The sequence below is a fragment of the Ostrea edulis genome, chromosome 7 (assembly GCF_947568905.1).
Source record: "Ostrea edulis chromosome 7, xbOstEdul1.1, whole genome shotgun sequence".
Lineage (NCBI taxonomy): Eukaryota > Metazoa > Mollusca > Bivalvia > Ostreida > Ostreidae > Ostrea > Ostrea edulis.
Window position 1 is genome coordinate 8,259,441 of NC_079170.1, and position 25,668 is coordinate 8,285,108.

The following is a 25,668-nucleotide window of genomic DNA, read 5'->3' on the forward strand; positions in this document are numbered from 1 at the left end:
GCTTTGTAAAAAGGAATATATTTGTATAGTTTATGCTCGTCCAGTTGTTACAACATCTGATAGTAAAGGCTGAAATTTTCTTGGGGTGAAACTCACCTGGAAGCTTTCCACCTAAGGTGTGAAATCCGTGACTCTGTTGTTGAGGAACCTGGTGTACGTGTGGACTCGGGCTGTATGAAATACAGTAAAAATTACAAAACTGTTGTTGATCGAAATGTTTCAAAACTATTGGCTTTAACATTGTTAAAATCAATAAAGTGTAACTAAATGACGGAAATTGACGTTAAAGGTATTTATAGATACTTCTGCATGTAAACCCATTTCAGTCTTTGACGGGGATTCAAGTAATGATAAATAAATGATAAAACAACTCCGAAAAATCATCGGTCTTTTTTTCCAATCCTGGAAACATAAGTAATGAACACCACTTACGCAATCACGTCTGTTGCGATTTTCCAGGTAATTATACATATTAATGAATTGCAGTTACGTTAATTGATTGTTCCGTCATCTCACGGACATACATATACTGCATCCAGGAAGAGTTACAGCATTCACCAAACTCCTCCAGATGTTGTACACCAAAACTCCTGTCTGAGATATTGTATAAATAGAAAGAGTTACAGCATTCACCAAACTCCACCAGATATTGTACAACAAAACTCCTTTCTGATGTATTGTACAAACTAGCAGAGAACGACTCCTAAAATGGCAAGGAAGCAGACCCTGGTGCTGGTGATGATTGTGATTATTAACTGCGACGCCCGTTTACAAGACAGCTACTCAAAGTTACAATATGGATACAGACTGGATAGAAAGACAATAACCTCTTTTGTGGAGTTCACTATTTTAGACTGTGCTGAGGAGTGTTTGAGAACAACACGATGTAAATCCGTTAGTTATTACAAAGGAGTCAATTTCTGTGAAATAAACTATGAGAACAAATCTTCAGCCAGTGACAGGTTTGTGGAAAGTCCGGGGTGGATCTACAGTGAAAAGGAAGATTGGGATATTGTGAGTATGATACCATATTTGTTGACCAGGTTCAAGGTAACTTCTGTTTTGTTAGCTGGCCAAAAATCTTCATTTCTCCTTGATATCTTTTGATATTTTTACTGTGACTATGGTTTACACCTGTATTTTTTTTTTTTGCCTTGAACAATTTAACCACTGACTTTATACGTACGTTCTCATACATCGAAACTGTTCACGTATTTTTTCAGCAAAATATTGCGCCGCGAAGGCTTTCGTTAGAATGATCACTATGGTATATGTCGGACCAAAAGTGGAATCATGAAATCACTAGTTTTCATAGATAAAACAAAGCGAGTTTAAATCGGATTATTTACTTGCGAAATATATATATAAAACTCTAAACACTTTGTTGAAATATTTCGACCGTGTTACCGGTCTTCTTCAGTCGTGTTTATCTCTCATAGCAACGTAACGCATGACTACATACACGAACGTACTATGACGCCACAAGAAGTATTATAAACGTCAAAGTTGATATTGCACTAACATTTGAGAAAGGTAAGAGTCGTAATAATAAAATGAACAATACTCACCCGACATCGTGGACACATCCTAAAATATGACTATGCGTACAATTAAATATTTGGTATTAGTAATGAAACAGAATTTTAGAAATGTTTGTTCACAAAGCAGTCAACTACTGGCCTAAGTGAATACAAACAAGAAATATTACAGTAAGTAGTTAATCGTAAATACATCAATATTGTTATAATCAGTTATTATAACACGTTCTTTGCATGCAAGTCTTACAAGACATTAATTATTAAAGACAAAAATGTTCCCTTTTGTTTATTCCGTGTGGTACATAAGTATTTAATTTTTTCTTCCATAAATTTTCTCTAAAGCGACGATAAATGTCATCTTTGTAAAGTTTTTCTATTCCTATTATAGAATAATCGTCAATACTATGAGAATCCGTATAGAAAAGAATAGCAACAGTTCATCAGTTTCTCGTCTAATAAATGACAAGTTCAAAACATGCCTTTGGTATAGGGTTACCCCAGTTTCTCCGACATATACAATTTTGTTGCATTTTTTGCAAAACACTCCATAAACTACACTGCTCGATTTACAATTGATATAATTTTTGATATGATATTTGTTACCGTTGCAGTCCTCAGATTGATTGGTTTTAATGACATATTGACATAAAGTACACTTTTTAGCACACACGGCTCACATAAATTTTCTTTTCTAAAAAATAGATTATTGTGTTTCTTACGAACCAGAATGTCTCTTAAATTTTTGTCTCTTTTAAAAGCCACTATGGGCATATCTCTAAAAACGTTTTTGGTGCGGTCAGAATTTTCAAGAATTTTTTGACGGTTTTTTAAAAGCTTATGAATAATATAAGATATTCTTTATTTCCTCCAAATTAATGGAGAGAATATCATAATTTGAACAGAAGATGAAAAAAAAACATATTCATATTACGTACATACAGTGTATTTGAAAGTAACGATAACAATCTACATATTACGGTTGTCTATGGCAAACAACCCTCTGTTGTTATACAATATATTTGCAACAGTTAGCATGATTTGCTTCCATTTTGTATAAGAAATATTTTCAAAGCTTGTACCTTGAACACAACCGATTAAAGATAAAAATTGCCATTCATAATCTTGATATTCAAACAAATCATACTCTTCTACACTGAGTATTTGTAGAATTATTTCAAGCATAGTTTTTCTGTCTTCCAAAAAGTTAAAACAGCTTAGCATAAGCTGCATATTAAGATTGTGCATATTCCTAGTACATAATGGACACAATTTACAAACAATTTTCATTGAGGACAATTGTACTAAAAAGTTAATCAACAGTTTGCCATAATCTATTAGGCCTCAACTTTGTGTGTAGTTTCCTGACAAGTTTCACATCAGTGTCCTCGGAAAGAGAAGTAATCCATTGTCTTTCTTCTGTTGCCTATGTTGCTTTAATAACAAGTTTGGAAAATTCATATTTGTTAAAAACTGCCGTACTGTTGTTTTTAAATAAATCAATAACTTGATATTTTCTGCTGTTTGTAACATAATTTTGGTTAAAAAACATTTTTCAGATACCTGAGCATCAACTGAATATCTATAAACTTTATAATGTACAGACGTTTGGTCTGACCTATGAAGTATGCCTAGAAACAATAGGCGACACTTGTCTATATAACCCTGTATGGTCCACAGTCCAATATTTGAAATGCTGGAAAGTGATGGGGGAAATTTTGAAAATCCTAGAATGATTCTTGAAAAATGCCTTTGTATATATTCAAGTTGTTGTGTGTCCGTAAGTGTTAATGACGGTCAAATCTCACGAGAGTAGAGGACATACATGTAGGGTAACAAGACATGTTTCCATATTTTTGATGAAACAACTGGATGGATATCAGAGTTATCAACACCAATAGAATAGAATATAATGAATGATTTTTTTCATCTTGCTGCTTTACACAGTCATTCCGTTAGTTTATCACTTTTTATATTTCCTTATAGAAGGCAACCAGCATAAACAATACTATCAGACTGAGGGGTTTCATTACCAAAAAGAATAATGCTATAAAATTCAGAACATTTGTACGTATTGTTAAATACAATTGATACACTCTTACATGGATTATAATGAAGTCTTTTCTGCCTGCTTTAGTAAACATTGTAAGGACTGAATTGGTGATTTGCTTAATAAATCAGTGTCATCTGCTAATAATGGTGGTGATATTCCTCACTTTCTTGCATTTCCCCCTCAAAACAGACAACTCTGGTATACAAACTATGGCGGGAAAATGATTCTAGGAACACATAGCTGTGTACTGTAGTTATGTAAAGAAAATATCGAAATTCTGCTTCCCTTTGCGAATTAAATATCATAATCGGACCTTGTTCTTTTTACCGGCCGCCAGGAGGCGGTCTGCTCTATGATATCCATGCTATAGAGTCTGTGCGTTTGTACAGGATTGATATGTTGTTATATGTATATCAAGAATAGAAGCACGATTATCTGTTATGATATTTTTGATAGAATTAATGATTCTTAACAAAAATGTATTTTGTTTGGTTTTGACAATTAAAATTCGGTTTAAAGCATTTTTTCATCCAATCTTTATCAATCGTTTCGATGTTGTCTGGAGTTACATTGTACCTAAGGTGTTCGGCATCATCTAAAACAAGAATGGTCAAATAAATCCTTATATACTTTCTGTATTCTCAAAGATATTGATTTAAAATTTTCTTACAATTATGTTTGTTTAACCTTACTTATATAAACGTTTAACAAGAACGCGTTGAATTCAATTTCCTCGAAACATAGAATAGTACAAGGTAGCTGCTGTCAGCAAACATGCACATGTTCCGTTTTACATTGCACCAAGTCTTCACCAGAATAACAAGGGCCATATTGAAGTTGCAAGCATGGTCATATAACCTACATACAACATACAACCTATCAATTGGTCAAATGCTGTTTGACGTGTTTCATACCGATTGTTAGGTCGTACTTGACACACAGATTTTTGACAACGGATGACTCCGTTCACCTGGTCAGGATATAGGGTCCATGGCGGGTGTGACCGATCGACAGGGGATGCTTGTTCCTCCTATGCACCTGATCCCACCTTTGGTGTGTACAGTGGTCCGTGTTTGTCCAATTACTATTCTGTATTGCTTATAGGAGTTATGAGATTGAACACTGCTCGTTATCTTCACCTTTCATGCTCATATAAAATAAATTCAAGTTGTTCAAATAATATAACCCGAGAGTGAATGGTGGGTTTACGACTGAGGACTGCAGTTTTATATTTGAAATACATAAGGAAAAATCTGTAAAAATATTTTTCTTCAGAGCAGCATTGTCGTGATTAGTCGTATATTAAAATATGCAAGCATCAACAAGTAACTTACAGAGTGAAGTTGGTTTGTTCCGGAGTATACAATGGGATTTCAATAAGTGATTTAAGATTATGATGTAATCATATATATCGGGAAAATGGTCTTTTCAAAACCAGCAGGGCCATTATCAGGCATGACTTAATATGCAAGCATCATCAGGTAGTGCAGATTTCAATTAATTCAAAACATGGTCCTGGAGAGGACAAGGAGACAATATGGGATCAATTTTTACGTGACAATATATGATGAAATTAATCTGCATCATTGATATTTGTTCTCATGCAAAATTAACATTCTATATGGTCGGCGAAATGAAACAAATCATTTACATCCGTTCTTGGAAGCTTGTGTCAATATATTTATTGTGCTATAAGTTATGGTATGGTGAACATTATTGATCGTAGTATACGCATGCCGACAATATGTGTTTAAAGTGACACTGCTCAGAAAACATTGCTTATTTTACAGGCTATCTGCGGATATGTAAAAAACTAATTATTCTTTACTAAATATCAATGTAGCCGATAGTTCTTTGAATTTCACCCGTGTAAAAAAAACAAAATTACACAGACCATTCGTATCAACTAGTAGATCGAAATGTTCGCAATATGCAATATAATTTGACCTTTAATAAATTTATTTACAGTTATCAAGATATTACAAGTCTTCATATTTGTCCATGTACCTCCTTCAACAAATATAATAGCAAAAAATAAAATGTCAAAATTAATTTTCATTGTTAAATTAAGAAATACGATGCGAAGTGCCTGAAATGTACGATATTTTATCTCATATTTAAAACTGTGATATCGTCATATCAATCCAATGCTGGTACTTTGGTTATTAAACTGATTGAAATTGAGGCTTAAAAAGTATTATAATTAAGGACAAATAGCGAATTGAATATCCTTGACATGGGTTACAAAAGTGAATTACCCAATGAGAAAAATTGTATATGCTCCCGTCCTTGATTTCCCAAACATCACTCTTGTTATTTATAGATTGTTTTCACGTATGTCATACTTGCTATTTTGTTTGGACCATCTGAGCTTTTATATTGCATATATCATCATAAAGCGGCGATGCAAATTTACATCAATGTTTCATTAATGCAAGTACATGTAACAGAAAACAAATTTATTACGTTTTAAATTTGGTATTCTTTACCTCGCATTGGGTCAAATGCTGTCTGACGTGTTTCATACCGATTGTTAAGCCGTTTTTGGCACACTGATTTTGACTGCGGATAACTCCGTTTACCTGATCAGGACATAGGGCTCACGACGGGTGTGACCGGTCAACAGGGGATGTTTACTCCTCCTAGGCACCTGATCCCACCTCTGGTGTGTCCAGGGGTCCGTGTTTGCCCAACTATCTATTTTGTATTGCTTGTAGGAGTTATGAGATTGATCACTGTTCGTTATCTTCACCTTGCATCATAAAGATCAATGTTAGTTATTTTCAATTTTTCATTCGTTTCCAGCGTTAAGATGAGACGTGTTAAGAATTTAATATAGAAACAGAACGACGAATCTAAACGTTTCCTATTTATTAACCCACCTAAATGAAGTTTCCCCAATATATTACCTGCATGGACATGATGAAGATAACGAACAATAATCAATGGCACATTGATGAAGATAATGTTCAATGATCAATCTCATCTAGATGTAGACACGCCATACATGCAGTTTAGATCATCATGGAGAAACATTGGTGACATATCAAGCCATCATCATTGGTAAACCAGGCTTGAATTTCTTTCTCAAATTGATGGTTCATTCAAACTTCGATGTGATTCGATTTTGAATTGTACAGCCATCTCTTCGAACATTGATCTGCTACTGTTTACCATAATAAAATGTAAGTCCAAGTAAGAAATTTCATTAAATATTTAAATATTCTTCAATATTCATTTTTATTTACATTTCCAAAGTTTTACCTTGGATATCTTTACCAATTTAAATAAAATAATAATAATAATACCATATTTATATAACACATTCCTCATATATGTGAACGATGTGCGTATGAATCTTGATCAACATAGTGCGACTATTTTAACAGATGAGAATATTACTACAATAATGAAAGTAAAATGTCAATATGAAAAGTAAATTTCATTTTTTGAAAATAAATGAGGCTATGAACAGCAACGCTTCAGTCAGTACATGCAGTATGACGTAAAGCTCCGTAGTTCATGTCCCCCTGTGTTTTCAAAAATCAAATTTATTTTTAAGGTAACACTCCTCTAACAGTACTCATTGTAATCTTGGGGGAAGGGGGATTAACGTTCCGTTTGAATTTGGTACGGAACGCCTTTATATACATTTTACCCAATGATCTGTTTACCGGATCAAGATATAGGGCTCACGGCGGTTGTGACCGGTCAATGGAGGATACCCACTCCTCCTAGTAACCTAATCTCACGTATGTTTTTCCCAGAGCTTCGTGATTGCCTTTTCCTCAATTTTGTATTCTGTTTGTTATCTTATGAGATTGATCACTGTTAGTATCTTTACTTTTTTCATAATATCATACAAGTGTCCTTCACAAATCACACGTAACGGCTACGGATAGATATCAACACTACAGTTATAGACAGATATCTAAACTACAGTTATGGACAGATATCCACACTACAGTTATAGGCATATATCCACACTACAGTTATAGACAGATATTCACACTACAGTTATAGACAGATATCCACACTACATTTATAGACAGATATCTACACTACAGTTATAGATAGATATTCACACTACAGTTATAGACAGATATCCACACTACAGTTAAACACAGATATCTACACTACAGTTATAGCCGGATATCCACACTACATTTATAGACAGATATCCACACTACAGTTATAGACAGATATCTACACTACAGTTATAGACAGATATCCACACTACAGATATAGACAGATATCAAAACTAGAGTTATAGACAGATATATGCACTAAAGTTATACACAGATATCTACACTACAGTTATAGACAGATATCTACACTACAGTTATACACAGATATCTATACTACAGTTATAAACAGATATCCCCACTACGGTTCTAGATATAAAGGAGGACCGGCAAGTTCTCAATCCACTAAATGGTCCCTGTGGTTCTTAGGAATAGTTGATAGAAGTCACTGTGCACTTCATGGAAATGGGCAACGCTATTGATTGTTACTTTTCAGCATTTCATCAAGACTACGTGTTATTAGTTTTCACAGATTGTTATTTGTTTATATTTTTCTATGAAATCCACTGGTGGTGTATTGATTACTACAATATTTATGTAAAGTCCAAGTTCGTTGAATTTTTACATCTGTTCTGTTCCTGTTACAGGGTATGGTGTCTTCTTGTTCGGTATCAAATTGTTCCATCAATGAAAAATGCAAACCCTTACCAATGGGCAGGTTTGAATGTGTTTTATCAGGTAATAAATTATGCTTTCCATTTCTGGGTGTTTTTTTCTCTCTCGTTACTTTCCACTGTGACCGCGTGTAACCCTGAATGCCAATATCCAAGAACATACTAATTAAAGTGAAATATTTAAAAGACGACAACGAAATACAATTGTTAACCTTGAAATATAGACCCACTCAAAACACACATTTTACAGTATTTTCATTGTCATCAGATTGCGGCATTCCATCCCAGAAAGGAGTGAATCTGAGCAGCGTCGGCAGATGGAATGGAATTGGAATTCAAAGATTCATGACACTTGACTGTTACCAAAATTACATTCAGTCTGGTTCACGGATGTTTGTTTGCGCACCAAACGGACAGTGGAAAACGAACTTTAAATGTGGTATTTTTTTAAATACAAGAACCTTTATTACATTGCTTAATATGATTCGATAACAATGAAGAACCGGTGTGATATCCGGAGATTTTTTCTTGTTCATATCCTCTTTGATAATTTTTAACGAAAGAGCAGATACAACTTAGCGTTCCATGTTAGGTTTCACGTCCCCAAGGTTCACATCGGATATGACCGGTTGACAGGAGATACTTATTCCTCTGAGTCACCTGATCCCAACTCTGTAATATCCAGAGGTCCGTGTTTGCCCAATTCTTAATTTTGTATTCCTAATAAGAGTTATGAGATTGATCACTGTTTTTTTTATTTCCACCTTTTCAAAATGTAAACTGCTCTAAATAGTGTATACAAGTTGTTTCAATCAATTCTCGGGAACTTTGAGCTTGAATTGATGTAAGTAATTCGAATTCTCATTCATGTACTTGGTGTATGAAAGCAACCTGTCTCTTAATAGAGTACTTTCAAAATAAAGAATATTCTTTTATGGAGTACTTTCACTTTTTCACATCTTCTATATGAAGAATGATTATATATAATAGGACAAAAGAGCAATAAATGGGAAAATTATGAGAGGGAAATAAAGGAAAGACCCAAAAATGCAGCTTATTTTACTCAAGGTATATATTTTGAATCATAAGTACTGATCTATTTCTTTTCTTACAGTTATCGATCACTGTGCTTCTTCTCCCTGTAAAAATGGCGGAAATTGTACATTCAATTCAACAACGTTCTCATGTCAGTGTGCAGAGGGCTTTATCGGAAATACATGTGAAGGTATGTGTTTTAGTTATGCGTGCAAGCATTATTGCGATCTCCAGAGACGTCACAACAACATATAACAGTGTTTCTGCAATTCTGTACTCATAAAACAAACTTGGCAGTAATTACATTTTTAATTACATATTTGGTAGTTCTACTTATGCTCCAATATCACTTTCAAAAGTTAAAATTCTTCAAAAGCATACCTCAGTTTTAAAGACATCTAATATTACAGTCAATGGGACGAATGAATATGAGTTGCCGTACCTAAACTGGATTTTTAAACTTCACAAAGACCCTCACAAACATAGATACATTATTAAATCCAGTTAAAGTTCCACCAAGTAAATATCTTTGCTCCTCACAAAAATATTAACTGCTGTGAATGAGAGATTATAAACGAACAGTGCCACACAATACGCCAGACGAGAAGTAAATCAAATGACGATTCGAAAACATTCTGAAGGACTTTTAGTAAATTTAAAATCACAAAGTTTATCTTAGATAAAAATCATTAAGGAAGTTAGCTCCTGAGCATTTGAGCACAACTGCTTAGGATGCTACAACTAAGTATTTACTGGTAGGGTACCGGAATCTGTCGAAGTTTGCCTTTGGCGTCACAGTGGGTATTACAATTACTGTAACAAGTATCGTCATAACATGTCGTAATATTTCAAGAGAGTGTTTTTTTTAAATTATATATATATATATATATATATATATATATATATATATATATATATATATATATATATAATCAGTGGTAAAGCGTTCGCTTCGTAACCGGGAGTTCATGAATTCGAGTCCCGCTCGTTCCATGTCAAACCTAAGTTGTTAAAATAGATAGCTATTGATCCTTCGCCAAACGCTCGGTATTTAGAAGAGAGAATCACAGGTCTTTCGGATATGACCTTAGAATGGAGGTCCCGTGTTGCAGCAGGCTTTGGCACGATAAAGAGCCCTCATTGATACGGCCCTGACCGCTAAAAACAGGTCTAAATTTCTGGTACTTCACCTACGGCTGGTGACGTCTCAATATGAGTGAAAGATTCTCGACGGGACGCAAAACAATCAATCAATCATATATACTAAGATCCCCACTTAAACCTCAGTGATAACGATCATTACCATTTATCTTTATTTTACCACCCAGACATAAGAATTTATTATTTCGTGAATGAATTCTCTACAATGAGTCCAATTTCTTTCGCCTACACCACATCCAGTTTTATAAGGAAAATAAGGTAGTGTTCCCAATTCCTCTTAACTATATTTCTCGTTGTTATTGAAATACAGAAATGCATTTAGTTCCTTTTCCGAAGTCTCATTGAGCTAAGAAACAAATCACAACTTGATATATGGAATAATGAATGTTCCATATCATTATCATATCATCAATCCCACGACGAGTGACGTCGTTGGGGAGACAAGAGGGATGAAGCAGCAGAGACCCTTCTCCACTCGGTTCTGTCTTGGGCCGTTGTGATGAGTACTGGCATGGGTAGTGTGGTCCACTCATTAATGTTCCACAAGGTACCACAAATCCATCGATTGGTTTCTATGGCTAAATGTCTATATCTCGTTGCTCTCTGAGAGGCGTAAACGTTTGTCCGTGGAGATTGTTCCGCAATACTTTGACTTAATTCGTGTGGTTTCATGGTTAAACAACTACATTGCTATGCAGTTGCTTCCACCAATTTAATGCCCAGTGAATAATCGTGGATATTAATCACCTACATTGATACAATTCTAGTAAACATATGCAACAATTATAATCCTTAAATAAAGTTTCGACTTTGGACCACAGGGTACAATATCCACACATACACTCCACTCACTATAGAAACAGATTTTCTGTTCGTTATCTTCACCTTGCATTTCCAATACAATAATGTTGCAGTTTTTCCGCTCGTCACTCTTCTTTAGCCTACACTTTCTCATTTGTATGTTACTAAATCAATATCGGAGTCGTTTTTTGGAGAACAGGTACCGTTTTAGAAGTATAGTTGTATCTTATATTAAATGATTAAAGTCAGGTAGTGTCCCCTTTTAACTATTTATCAGATCATATTCTGGAAGACATGGGAAAAAACCCTGATGTGAAGCAAGTGCAATGACCTAGAAAACACCCATGACGTTAGTGAACACATGACGTCACATAACACATAACCCCACAAACTACTTTATGCTCTTCCTATCTATTCGTCCAGAATGATGTCTACAATCGTTAAAGACCGCGACATCTCCCAGTTTGAAAACTAAGATGGGAAATTACAAGAAGAATATTGTCCTTCTTGGATGCTGCGATAGATAAACGCAGAGGTTGTTTTCGTTTTCGACCTCGAAAAAGAGGGGAAATGATACTGTCTTTCATGAATTGGGTCCGTGTGTGCTTTGTGATATTATCATTTCAAAACTTTTGATGTTTTTGAAGATTGTGGAAACGACTGGTTGGAATACAAAGGCCATTGTTACTTTCATGGTACCACAGAACTCACCTGGAGAAAAGCCCTGGTATAGTATATCAACATTTATTGCCCTGATATAACCTAATCGTGGATGTTTTATATTCCATTCGTCCTTCTGTCTGCACCTTCGCCTTTGACTACAATCTGTTACATGATCGAATATTGTCTGGCTTGGTTCATACCAATTGCACGACTGAGTTTCACTACGGATTACTTTACCTCATTAAGATAACGAAGTTGTACCCCCTCGGTTAGAAATATATCATACATGTTCACTGACATAAGACTTAAACATCATATACAAGTAATTATGGAATACTGTTGCATAAATATGGAAAGTTAGGGACGCAGAAGTTGAAGACATCCCGTTTGTCATGGAGTTGAGTTGTCAGCTTGCTGTTAACTATGTTTGTTATGAAGCAGATATAGAAGACTCTGTGGTGTATTTTAGTTGAAGTTCACTGAGCTATATCAATTATCTACTAATCTCGGTTATTGACTTTACCGATGTAGTTCTGGTTTGTTTGTTTTTTACAGCTCTTATAACTCGAGGTTCGATTATTACAATCTATTAAAACTGAAACGCCGTATTTAGTCACATTTAATTCTAATTGAAAGAAATAAACAATAAGAAGCACCTTTCGTTATCTGCTGATGGTCTGATTACTTTAAAGTTAAGTGTTAAAGAAACTCTGAATCTACCGCCTCGCTTCTTTTTATACCCTTTAGTGAGATTAACTCCATGTATCAGTCACACTCTAAAATTGAATTCCATATCACCGGAATACCTTTTTCCGTATCGTCTCATATATTATAAAGAATGCATAGTGTTTAGAAGACGTTTTGCTTCACACGAATACAAACAAAAGATCGATTGATAAAGAATCGATAATCGTGTCCATGGGAATTCAAACAGACCTTTAGAGGATAAAGACCCCATAGATATGATACTAGATAGTACCAAAAATAAAAATCCCGAATGAACGTAAAATCCTAGCTTCTGAAAGTGAATATTCTAATTGCTTTAGATGGAATGTGAAGCCAGATCGTCCACATTAGTAGAGATTGAGGATAAAGAAGAATCTATCTGGCTTGCTACCACATTTCTTGACAAAGGTTAGTATATCTGTCTCACCCTTCCTGAGATAATACTGTAAAAGTGTTGTTGTTTTCGCACTGGGGTTTAAGTACGGGTTTTACTACGCCCAACATTACCCGGGGGAAAATACGCTGTAACTGAACATGATTATATTATATCAAATATTTATAACTATACGCGTGGGGAAAATTTACGTGCTTATCACATGACCGCGTAATTATTGTAAATCCAACACGCGTAAATAATCACTTTTACAGTATACATTTTCTTTCATTCGAATAAATGTTGAATGATATCAGTCTGAATTGGGGAACCACTAATCAGTCGATTCTGCAATTTATATGAAAAGGATAATAACTATCAACTGATGAATAAAAAGGTTACTATTTTGGTTTCTTTCCGTATATTGTTTTAGATCACTTTCGATAAAGTTTAACTCAGGTTTGTATTGCATTGTTATGGCTTTTTACCTTCGCATGTCGCTTAGGATGGTAGCCGTGAGGATTATTTATCCCACCAACGCTTACTGTGACCTGTGACTTTCGTTTTAAGTCATATCTGAGAAACCTGTAACTTTAATTAGTACTGGGTTCTTGATAAAGGAAAATACACTACCTATGCTAAAGGTCTTGCTATTGAGAATCGAGTCCAACACTTTTAGTTGAGAAGCGAGTACCTTAATAATTGGGCTACTGCAACCAGTGATGAAACATTTTGAAATTATAAATCACCATTGTCAAATGCTGAATGTTTAAAAAGAAAACAATGAACCCACAGTCGACAAAATAGGACATTTGATCGAACTTTGATAAAAATATAAATTATTATTAACATGCCCGTCTGTATGTCCATCGATAGACATGGTTTTATCTGGACGTGTTTTGAGATGCTAGGGCATGGAATGTTTATGAAAACTTGTACATTTTTATTCGTCATATAAAGCTGTGAAATCGCTATGCAAAATATTGCGTTCTTTATATTCAGTCAATGACTCATGTATACTTTATTCAGACAACTGTTACATCACAATTGAATGTGCACGTAAAAGACATTGAGTCGTAGGATTTGCGTACCCAAAAACGATGACGTAAGCAACCCGCGACCTACGTTAAGGAGAGGATATGATCGTGTATTTTTGTCTTTGAACATCATTTTATTTTCTGGTTTAGCATAGTAATTTACACCCTCGTGTATTTTAAGATTGATATATATTTCTAAACATATCTAATATTTTCAATAGAATTTTCTAGATGTCATATAAGAGCGAGCTACATGTAACTGTGTTCTAAACAGCTGATGGTATGCTTATCAAATCCATAGGAAAAATACGTCTTTTATTCTTTTTCATTGATTTTTCAGCATCCTTTCAAAATCGACATGTACTATGAAACACCCTGTATTCAGAAACTCATGTATTGAAGTGTATATATGGCTAATACATTTTCGAATTATCGCTAATTGCCAACCCCATTATAACCACAATACTTCACAATACATTCAACATATTGTCTAACTCCAGCTACATGTTCCAATTCTATTTATTCTGACTGCAAGGCTTGGACTGGTGGAAATTATATTTTGGTAGATGGCGATTATAAGTGGCACCACTCCAGCTCGACCATGGACTTCAAAAACTGGAATCGAAATCAACCGAGCGGGACCCATAATGGTGAAGCCGAGAACTGTGTCGCGTTGCTAAAAAATGATAAATGGAATGATCAAACCTGCAATGCACGGAATTCGTTCATTTGTGAAAAAACAAAGACTAAGATACAAATACCAATGACGTAATACCACTTATTTACTTTGAGCTATATTTAATCGTAGTCAATATAAAGGCGAAACAAGGTATGATTATAATCTGCCGATTATAAAGTCTCCTAAACGAAGTACTGGCTGTATAAAAGTGGGCTTTCCCTGGGTACTGCTATTTTTCCTCACATTCCTCACATTTCTTCACCTTTCATTAATAACTCACCTGCGCATAATTTATATCAATTTTCATTTTATTTAGAATTTAGACTACAAATACCTTGATTTTGAAATTTTCAAAAAAATCCCTCTCCATCCTTTAGTGAAACTGACATCACTTGACCTTGATCCTAACTTGTAGGTCCCAACAAGCTCTGATAAATTATGAAAATATTATGCCTTTATATTTTTAGATCAGCTTTTAATTTGTGATTTTTCAAAGAAATAATACAATGTACATACTTAGTGCTCTTACAATACAGCTCTTACAGTGTTGTTACAATTTTGTTTACAAAACAAAAAAACTTCAGCTGGTATTTGAACTGTAGTTTGTTGTTATACGTGTATCCTCTCTGTGTATTTAATTATTCCTATGGATTGTTTTAAATTATTTTACATGTTATTATGGTAATCATATCATTACTATAGGCGCTATATATTAATAATAATAATTTTGCATTTCAATTCTGACACTTTAATCACATGTATAGGCACATCGATTTTATATATTTTTTTCTCACATTTGTAAAGCGCTTTAGAGAACTAACGTTGATAGGGCGCTATATAAATCTTTTAATTACAATTAGAATCAGTCCCAGTTTGAAAGATAAATAAGTTATTGTATTGCTTTCATCATTTTCAACACAAATACATATACACCTTTTACTCACACTCTCATACAGATTAAAGAAAACGATATAGAAAATTACATTCTAGTATTGTTGAAAAAAGAAACACTGTTATCAGCAATTGAAACGAAATTTCGAAGTTAGACTATTTCGTTTTGTAAATTTTCCCTCTAAAATGTAGTAATTATATAAACATTTCAAAACATCATCAAAAACTATATTGACACTATTTCTTGGATGTTGTAATATGTATCGCTTCACTAAGAGGAATATAAAGTTTAAAACCATGTGTTCTTTTTCTGAAAATCCAAAAATAACAGTATGTACATTAAACCCCCTTATCTGACCAGATTTGTGAAAAATCCAATCGGATAATTTTGTCCACAGTGTAGAGAGAGAGAGAAGGACAATACAAATGATATGCTTAATTGTTTCTGGTTCTAGTGCACATAATGAACAAAGTGGAGAGTTCTTAATTTTTGACATATGTAGGAGTTTGTTAATACCTAATATTCTAAGAATAATTCTATAGTTGAACCATACCAGTCCTTCTTTTTTTTGTCACTGATTTGATGTTTGTATATATATGTTTCCAATTTAAATGTAATTGAAAATCTAAACGATTAACCCATTTGTTTTCGCAAACAGGTTGATGCTGTGATTTTGACATTAAATAGACATATATATTCTTTGATCCTTTTTTGCGTTTTCACAGAATGTGAATGAATTCAGGTTGATATGGTTGCAAATACTGAGAAAAAAGACAACACTTGAAAAATTCTTTGACTAAATATTTCCTCTTCAACCGAAGATATAGAGATTAAGATTTGATATCAAAATTAGTGGTTTAATTGGCAGACGTATATATCAAATGAGTTGCTCATTCTATCAGCTCTGGCAACTGACTTATATAAAAGAGATTTGCGTATAATCTGTGAAGCCATTTATCTTATGAACGTAGCCCAAAGCGGGTATATAACTAGAAATAGTCTTTGGTGACAATGATTGAGTGAAAAAATGTGACACGAATAATGCAACTGATGTGTAAGTTATGGGTATTTGTTCAATAATATTGGATTATTTATACAGAGAAAAAGACAAGAAAAAAACAGTTTAAACTTTATTTGGCGAATATTGGCTGTGGCATAAAGGACTACTTTGTGGGATGCCATTCAATAACAACTCATATGGGCAAACCCACACAAAATGCAACATCAAAACAAAATGCAACATCAATCAAAAAGTTCAGAATTGACCACCGCGGATGGTTACTTAATTACAGTATGTTAAATTAACCCAATATTGAACTCAATTATGCAATGCGTAATGATAAAAGCACTCATTTGTACAACAGCAAGTTTCACCAAATAACAGAACAGCTTCAAATTCACTGGCAACATAATAGATATGGAATTAATTGGGAGTAGATTAGAGTTGTGCAATCAGTTGGAAGTTGTGATATTTACAATATTTGACACCAGTCACAGTTTCACAAATTCAGTCACAGTTCAATTGCACCGAACAGTTTCAAATTTACTGGCAACTCAACAATAAATATAGAATCAGTTGACATGTTGTGCGCAAACGCCACATGGCTACAAACAGGTAAGCCCTGTTTGCAGTCATCCCACCAAAGGGGGGAGCCACCAATCAACTGACCCACGACCAACCTCGCCTAATTTCCTTAAATGTAAGGATACACTGAACATTCCAATTTTCAACACATAAAAACCAAGGTCTCGGTAAATTGCTGAGGGACACATCATAAAAAACGCCATCCATCATACCCCTTACCTACAGCATGGGCTAAACTACACTGTTGCCTTGGGCACAGTATATCTCCAGTGCATTATCATGTTGGAATACATCCACTTTGATAGTTGAAGTATTAGGAAACACATCAAAAATGGTTCTGGGGAAATCACTGTTTAATCAATTGTGGACATTTCAAATAATTAACAAAAATGTATTCAGAGAGGAATGCTTCACTCCAAGATCATACTCACACTGCGGATTTAATTTCCTATTCATCAAGATATAAACATTTTGTTTTTAAAGTTCAAGCATTCAAAACCAGGGTATTCAGTCACCAGATCTACATGCACAACTCCCTTAACTCGACCAAGAAGCTGTGAAAGCTAGCTCAAAGATGGTTTAATCAATACACCATCCTCTAACATTACCTGTTTCTCTAATATTTAGGGCATGGTTGAAACAAGTAACTAAACAATACGAAATGGATGATGTAGCGAGTAATAAACCACAATACTCAAAACTTGGATCACTGTTAAGAACAAGGACAAACCACACAAAAACAATCCTTCCCTAATTGTCCCTATATACTCGGACAGTTATTGGACCTTACATTTTACTCCATACAACGCATGGTTTGATTTTAAACTTGCATCACTCCGTTTCATCGGCATTGAACCACACTGTTGTTAGGACACACCAAACGAAACATTTAATAGTTGTGCACACATGATGTGTATCCATAAAATATTGGCTTCATCAACCTTTAAGAAGCTTGTCAAAATAAAACAAGCACATCAACCCAAGTGTGCATTTACTAGAAACCGATACTCACGAACTCTGGCTGCCCAATAAGAGCAACTGCAACTTGACGACAAGTAAGCTACAAACTGTACAACATGGTTTACTATGTTGGCCAGATTAGCAGATCTATGCGAGATAACCAGACTATGTACTATTTTTTTTAAATTTGGACTGAGACTTGTTTTTTCAGATTTCTAGAAACTGAGGTATACTTTATTTCTTTGAGTCTGTGAACGAAGTTGACTGATTCCTGCAAATTGAGGATGGTACTCTGTAGTTAGTGTCAAACACCGGAGATGACAATGCTTAATAGAAATTTCAACACAAAATCTCTCCTCAATTCTAATACCTATTTAGAATTGTAGCTCTATTACTAAAAACACTAACCACTGAAATATATTGACAAGATAGGACCAACTTTGTTGCCATAACTGCTATCACCACTATGGAGAATATCTTGAAAAAAAATAATGTCCTACTTGTACATAACATCATGATTATCCAATATTTAGGAAATGGAAGAAACACATCCCAGAAAAAGACCCCACATCCTAGATCAAACATTTGATCCAGCAGTGTCCCTGACAAATCCAAGACTGCAAGAACACTAATTACATATGATCCTTTGATACTAGACGTCTTCTATGATGATGCGGTTCACAGACCCCGCACATAGGATCATACCCTCTCCTAATCAATGTCTGCTTGATCTGACTGTCATGGTGGTCTAGAGGTAGAGTGTTCGCCCCGCATATTGGGGGTCAGGGCCCGAACCCCGGCCGCGACAGACGCAAGTCACTCAAACAGGCAGTGACAGTTCCATCACCAAACGCTCGGCACCAGGCGCGAATGTCACAGGTCCCCGGAGATGAACCCCAAAACTGATGTCCCGCGTCACAGCAGGCGTGGCAGGCCAAAGAACCCCCACCACTTTTTGAAGCCCCTCACCTGTCCTGGTGACGTCTCCATATGAGTGGAAAAACTCTCGAGAGGGACGCCTAGCAAGACACAATCAATCAATCTGCTTGATCGAATTGATTTGCAACGAAAATTGGTCCCAACTAGGGACTTCTTAAATAGGACTTTTCCCTACCCACTGAAATTAAACCATATCAACTATAACTCACTTGAGTTATATTAACGCAAATGATAATCTCAACTGCATTAAAACTCACGATCTTATGCTTAATTCACTCAAACGTGCAATTCAATCAAACTCATCAGAGTGGCACTACGGTTCCACCTTATCGAGAGAAATTAGATCATCCAGGTTATGATCAAAAGTGTCCAAGCTAGCCTTACTTTTTGCTACTGATGTAAAAACGTTCCCAGATCTAGGACTACCTAAGCAATACATTGGGGGATGCATTTATAAAAAAAAAAAAAAAAAAAAAAAAAGCAAAAACATTATTTGAAAAAATAAATAACCAGACTCTTAAATGAACCCGAATCAATTGAAAAGCACTTCGCCAGCCAGCTTGCCTAAGAGTTGTCTGTCCTAATTTGGTAATATTTCAACCATTCCAAGTTGTAAAATGTAGATAACATTACAAATGTTGGAAAAAACGAGCTGAACCGATGTTTGGGTATTGAAAATAGCAAGACAGCAATGACGGGCCCCAATCTAATAAAAATCTTCTTAGATTCACGCCGTATAATCTGCGTAAGAAGATCTGACGTAACCTGACTAGGGGTCATGTTCATGTGAACTTTATGTTAGCCAATCAGAGCGTCGCCTATCAAATCGTCGGTGTTCACAATTCAAGGAAAATGACGGCGATTGTTTTGGTTTGAAAGAAAACGCATCGCAGCTAGATGTGCCGTCACAATGCAACGTTTACGTTGACTGGCGTTATATTCCTCGCTTTAATTAAGTAAACCATCTTCAACACTATTCAAATCATACCCATTCCTATTCATACATAAATCGCAATTCACAACTGATTTAATTTGGGTGTATTTATGTCGTACGATTTGTTGTTTGAATGAACAGAAAGAATTGGGCATTATTGCGAAAGTTTAAATTCCTTATGTGAGAATATACATATTCCATTATCACCTGCATATGGTGTTTATATCTCTCAACTGATTCGATACGCAAGAGCTTGTTCTGCGTATAGCCAGTTTTTAAATCGAGGTAAGCTACTGACAAACAAGTTGATGGTACAGGGGTTTCAACAGTCTCGATTGAAGTCATTGGGTCAAATGCTCTGACGTGTTTCATACCGATTGTTAGGCCGTTCTTGACACACTGATTTTGACTACGGATAACTCCGTTTACCTGATCAGGATATAGGCTCACGGCAGTTGTGACCGGTTGACAGGGGATGCTTACTCCTCCTAGGCACCTGATCCCATCCCTGGTGTGTCCAGGGTTCCGTGTTTGCCCAACTATGTAAAATTTATACGGTACCAATTTTGATGCACCAGATGCGCATTTCGACAAATAATGTTTCTTCAGTGATGCTCAACCGAAATGTTTGAAATCCGAAATAACAGTAAACGTGTAGGAGCTATTTTAGGGGGGGAAAAGAGTGCCAAAAAACTGGAGTCAAATTCGTTAAAGGATAAGAGCTATGCATGAGGGAGATAATCCTTAATTTTGAAATGAATTTCTAAATTTACCACAGCATTTTAATATACATCCGTATTTTCAAGGTAGTAACGAAGTACTTAGCTACTGGGCTGTAGAGACACCTGATCCCACCTCTGGTATATACAGTGGTCTGTGTTTGCCCTAATCTCTATTTTGTATTGCTTATAGGAGTTATAAGATTGATCACTGCTTTAATATATATTAATAATATATATGATATATATGTATGTATATGTATATATATATATATATAAGGGTGGGTCAATAATTAACTAAGCTAAGTTATTTCCGGTTGAGATCCACCTCTTTTCTCGATGTAAATGTCCTCTAGTGAAAGGTGAAGATAACGAACGAACAGTGATCAATCTCATAACTCCTAAAAGCAATAGAAAATAGAGATTAGGGCAAACACAGACCCCTGTATATACCAAAGGTGGGATCAGGTGATGGACGGTGTCCAAATGTGCAATCAGCCCAGAACTGAAATGGTCATGGTCCTTTCCTTTGGCCCACTCTCAACTGCTGTCACGACTTTTTTTCAAGTTTGGAAATAGGGAGAATTTGGTAGGAGCTAAGTCAGGTGAAAAGGCAGGATGGGGTATTAATTCATGAGCGTTTTGCTCTACAGCATCCATTGCAAGTTTGCAAGTGTGGAATCTCGCCTTGTCCTGTTGCAGCAAAACACCTTTAGAGATTACCTTGGCGTTTTTCACGGTTGGTGGTTCTTAGCTGGTCTAGCAAGTTTGCATAGTACACTCCAGTTATTGTACTTCTCTTGGGTAAAAAGTCTAAAATAATAACGACTTTTGCCTCCCAAAATACTGTAGCCATCACCTTGTCAGCAGATGGTTGCATCTTGAACTTGGGCTCGGGGACCCAGGCCCTACCCACTGACGACTCTGAACTTTATTCCCTGGCTCACAATAATGAACCCAAGTCTCATCTAAAGTCACCAGACGCAAACGAAAATCATCTTTTGTCCTAAAACGCTTCATCAAGGCGTTGTATACTGCAGCTCTGGTTGCCATTTGCTCATCGCTAAGGGATTTTGGGACCCATAGGGCTGTTGGCTTGCACACTCCTAAATGATCATGTAAGGTTGTTGAAACGCTACCATTTCTTCCACCTGAATTCATCTATCAGAGTATACCATATCCCGAACTTTCTTACACATTTCTTCGTCGGCGGCATGCAGTGGGCGTCCAGGGGCTTCATCTTCCAAAGACGTTATTTCGCGTTTGAATTCTCGTACCCAATATTTAACCTGAACATGAGACGGTGCAGAAAACCAATAAACATCGACTAACTTGCTGTGTATTTCCTTGTCTGTTTTACCGTTTAAATACAAGTACCGAATTATAGCACGGTACTCAACTTTAGACGAGTAGCGGGTCATGTTCGACATTCAATATCTTATTAAAGAATGACTCGATACGCATATAATTTTGTACCCAGGTATAACTGAGTAACGCAGGAGACCTAAAAATTCCAAGACTGGAGGAGATATGTCTCTCTCTTCACTGATACCTTTCTGAAGGTCAAACAAATGTGCATGGTTTAAATGGAGGTCTTGATACTGAGGATGCAACAGTACTACGTATTATCTTGACTTCTGGCAATTAATCCATATTAATATAAAGAACTGGTATTCAATTTTAGAGCGGCAGAGTCATCAATCCATAATTTCGGTATCTGCATCAACACCATTGTCACAAGGGCAAGATGTCATTAACATCATTTAAGATATATCATGAAAATATCCTTATTCTGCAGGACAGTAAGATTTTTCCAATCATCTTACATATGCATACCGGTATGTCATTGTGGGGTAATGAAAGGTGAAGATAATAAACGATGATCAATCCCATAACTGCTATAATGAATGCAAAATCACCAGTTGGGTAAACATGGACAACCGGACATACCAGTAGGATCAGGTGCAGAGGAGAAGTAAGGAGAAGATCTACTGTCGACCGGTGACACCCGCCGTAACCTCTATATCTTGATCGGGTAAACGGAGTAGTCCTTTCTCAAACTCAGTGTGTAAAGAACGGCCTAACAATTGGTATGAAACACGTCAGACAGCATTTGACCCAAAGACAGGTTGTATTGGCAAACTAGATCATTATGACGACTATAGAAGTTGCGAAATACCTTTGCGCTCAATTACTTTCTCCACCTTGCTTTAAATGGTATTTTAATGAAATTTACTACTTCGTTTTATATTGATATTTTAAGTTACACGTAATCATTTATTCGGTTGCCTCTATTATCTGGGGCAAATATAAGTTGTACTATAATGCTACTGAAGATATCAATTACCTCTCTGCATTTGAAATATTAGATATATCCTACTTTTCGAACAGTTTCCTGAATAGTACCAATTATATCTAGGATATTATATAGCATGTAAGTTTAATTGTTTCACAACATGTTGTAAAGCACTTTGAGATACCAAAACTACAAATGAAATCACCAAATATGTACTTTCTTTCAAAGAGAAACAAGAAATGAAAGCTTTTAATATGATGAAGAAAGTACCTCTTATCTTATCTTTGTTTGGGGCGTAGACATTTTTAAAATGTTGATAACCGCCAGCCCTGTTGATGGTATGTGTGAGGTTTTAACAGAATGACGATCGGCTTACTAAGGGATCAGTGAAATAAATATCTGAGGAACACATTTTTCACAGGAGAGTTTTGCTCACTGTGTAAATGTTATATATCTCACACAGGAAGAGGATTAACCCATTTCACCAGTAGACCAGGACGTAGGGGAGTTAACTGAGGTTCTTACTTAGTACATTACAGTAATCATTCATGTTAAGAAGAATAATGATGAAGTTACTTGGCAAATGTTCGGAGTGAAGACTACCAAAGCCCCATTTAATATTTATTACGGAATTAAAATGCATCAATTGATCTTTAGATACTTTCATTTCGACTTCGTTTCCCATTATACAGGTAACCATCCCATGAAATAAGGCTTGCAATTTTTATGACCTCTGAGCAATTTGAACACAGTAAAAAAAAATCAGTTTTGTTTTTTTTTTTCTAGGATATACATGTATACCGCATGGCTAGTTGTATGTTTTAATGAATTTCTATATTTCTCTATATTTTCTTTGTGTTTCTTTCTCTCACATTTAGCCCGTTTCGCTCTGTACTTTCTCACCACCTCTGATGTTTGTTTATATTCAGTCTGATTGATAGTTTTGGTTTTATTCTACAATGCTAGCCTTGGTTCTCGGTGTTTTTGGAGTTTCATATATCTATAGAATTCAAGCCTTTCCCTTTGTGATATTTTCTTTTTCTCATCCACTTTCTGAAATCCATAATGAAATAATAAAAGTCTTTTTAAAACTATTATAGATTTAAGCTTTTACAATCGATTTTTTGTTGGGAAGGGGGGGGGGGTCGTTATGCAAGTGAAAAATGATTTAATCATAAATCAAACCTTTCCATATTTTTGGGAAAAAAGGCTACGAGATTAATTTCGTACAGTTTAGATATATGAGCACTTATGGCTTATTTACTAAATCAAAACTTATTACCAGCCTGGAGGCGGTCGGTTAGGGGCGGGATCAAAAGATCGATGTGGGATAAAAATCTAAACTCAAATACTTATGCGGAAGGGGGGGTGTTTAAAAAATCCCGTACGTTTCTGTCATCCGACATCGATCACGCTCTAGTGGAAAAAAAAACCAGCGCATAGAAAGTATGTGTAATTTTGCGCTTTATAAATCAATAAAATAACAAATAATAATAACCACGGTGAGTTGAAGTGAGAGTTAAAAACCTCCAAATAATATTACATTTTAATGTTTTAATGTTCACTTTCATTTGTGAATAAACAGTACAAGAGGTATACAGAGTGTTATTTATACTCGTATGTTTTACTTGTGAATCGATTAGTTTCAATATATATCCCATTTAGTTTTGAGGGGGGTGGTCTCGTGAAAACTATGTGAATTTAGATTTTTTTGTTGGTCAGACGTTGAACTTTTCATCTCGTCCCTTATATTATATGAAAGTTTGAATGGTAGTGTATATGGCGTGTAAAACGGTGCATTTATACACATTTTGCTTTATATACTATTTCTTTTCAATAATCTTGTCATTCATATGCGAAAATCTTTATTTGTATTCGATAATCTTGATATCTATATGCGAAAATTTTTATTTATATGCGAGAAATCTTAATATTCATATGCGAAAATTTGTATTTCACTCTACTATATAGAGAAAGAGAGGCTTCCTCTACTCTTCTGGAGTACCAACACATGTGGGCGAAATATTCCAGGGGCAATCGCTCACACCCGCCAGAGATCACCTGGGTCATGAATATAACCGTGAGGTTGTTCAACACGTCACTGATACTCTTACAAGATTTTGACATTCAATTCATTTAATTTGTGACATATGTATATATCTTTCTTTCATTGGAATGGGGGGGGGGGGTACATAAAATCTAACACGCTATATATCACCGTTCCGGTGCTTGTACTCACATGACTCTTTAGGGTAAGGAAACAATGGCGCATGTACTTCCTGACCGACCCACATTAATATTATCATAGGCACTTGCATACATGTAAATGATCACTAATTCTGCGCCAAAACAGGCTCTCCTCCCACTTGTTACTAAAGTAGGGGGCAGGTATTTAATGTGTACCCTCCAGATGACCACTTAAGTACATGTAGGTCAAGTGTCAGTGGATATTCATAGAAAATAGTAATTTCTTGAATAAGTTGGTAAAGTTTATATCGTGGGGCTCTCAGCTAGTTCATAGCTGTGCCACATCCACCTCCTACTAAGGGAGGGGATGCTACATGCTGGTGCATGTTGGAAA

General features: G+C 35.4%; 1 protein-coding gene across 1 annotated transcript in view; it reads left to right on the forward strand.

Moving 5' to 3' along the window:
• The first annotated feature begins 563 nt into the window (after positions 1 to 563).
• LOC130046668 (ficolin-2-like) overlaps positions 564 to 25,668 on the forward strand; it is a 77,882-nt gene continuing 52,777 nt past the window's right edge. Inside the window, exons 1-3 of the mRNA XM_056142935.1 lie at positions 564 to 1,014; positions 8,261 to 8,351; positions 8,556 to 8,726. Of these exons, the coding sequence (XP_055998910.1) occupies positions 709 to 1,014; positions 8,261 to 8,351; positions 8,556 to 8,726 (568 nt within the window). The 5' untranslated portion in view covers positions 564 to 708. The remainder of the gene's footprint in view (positions 1,015 to 8,260; positions 8,352 to 8,555; positions 8,727 to 25,668) is intronic.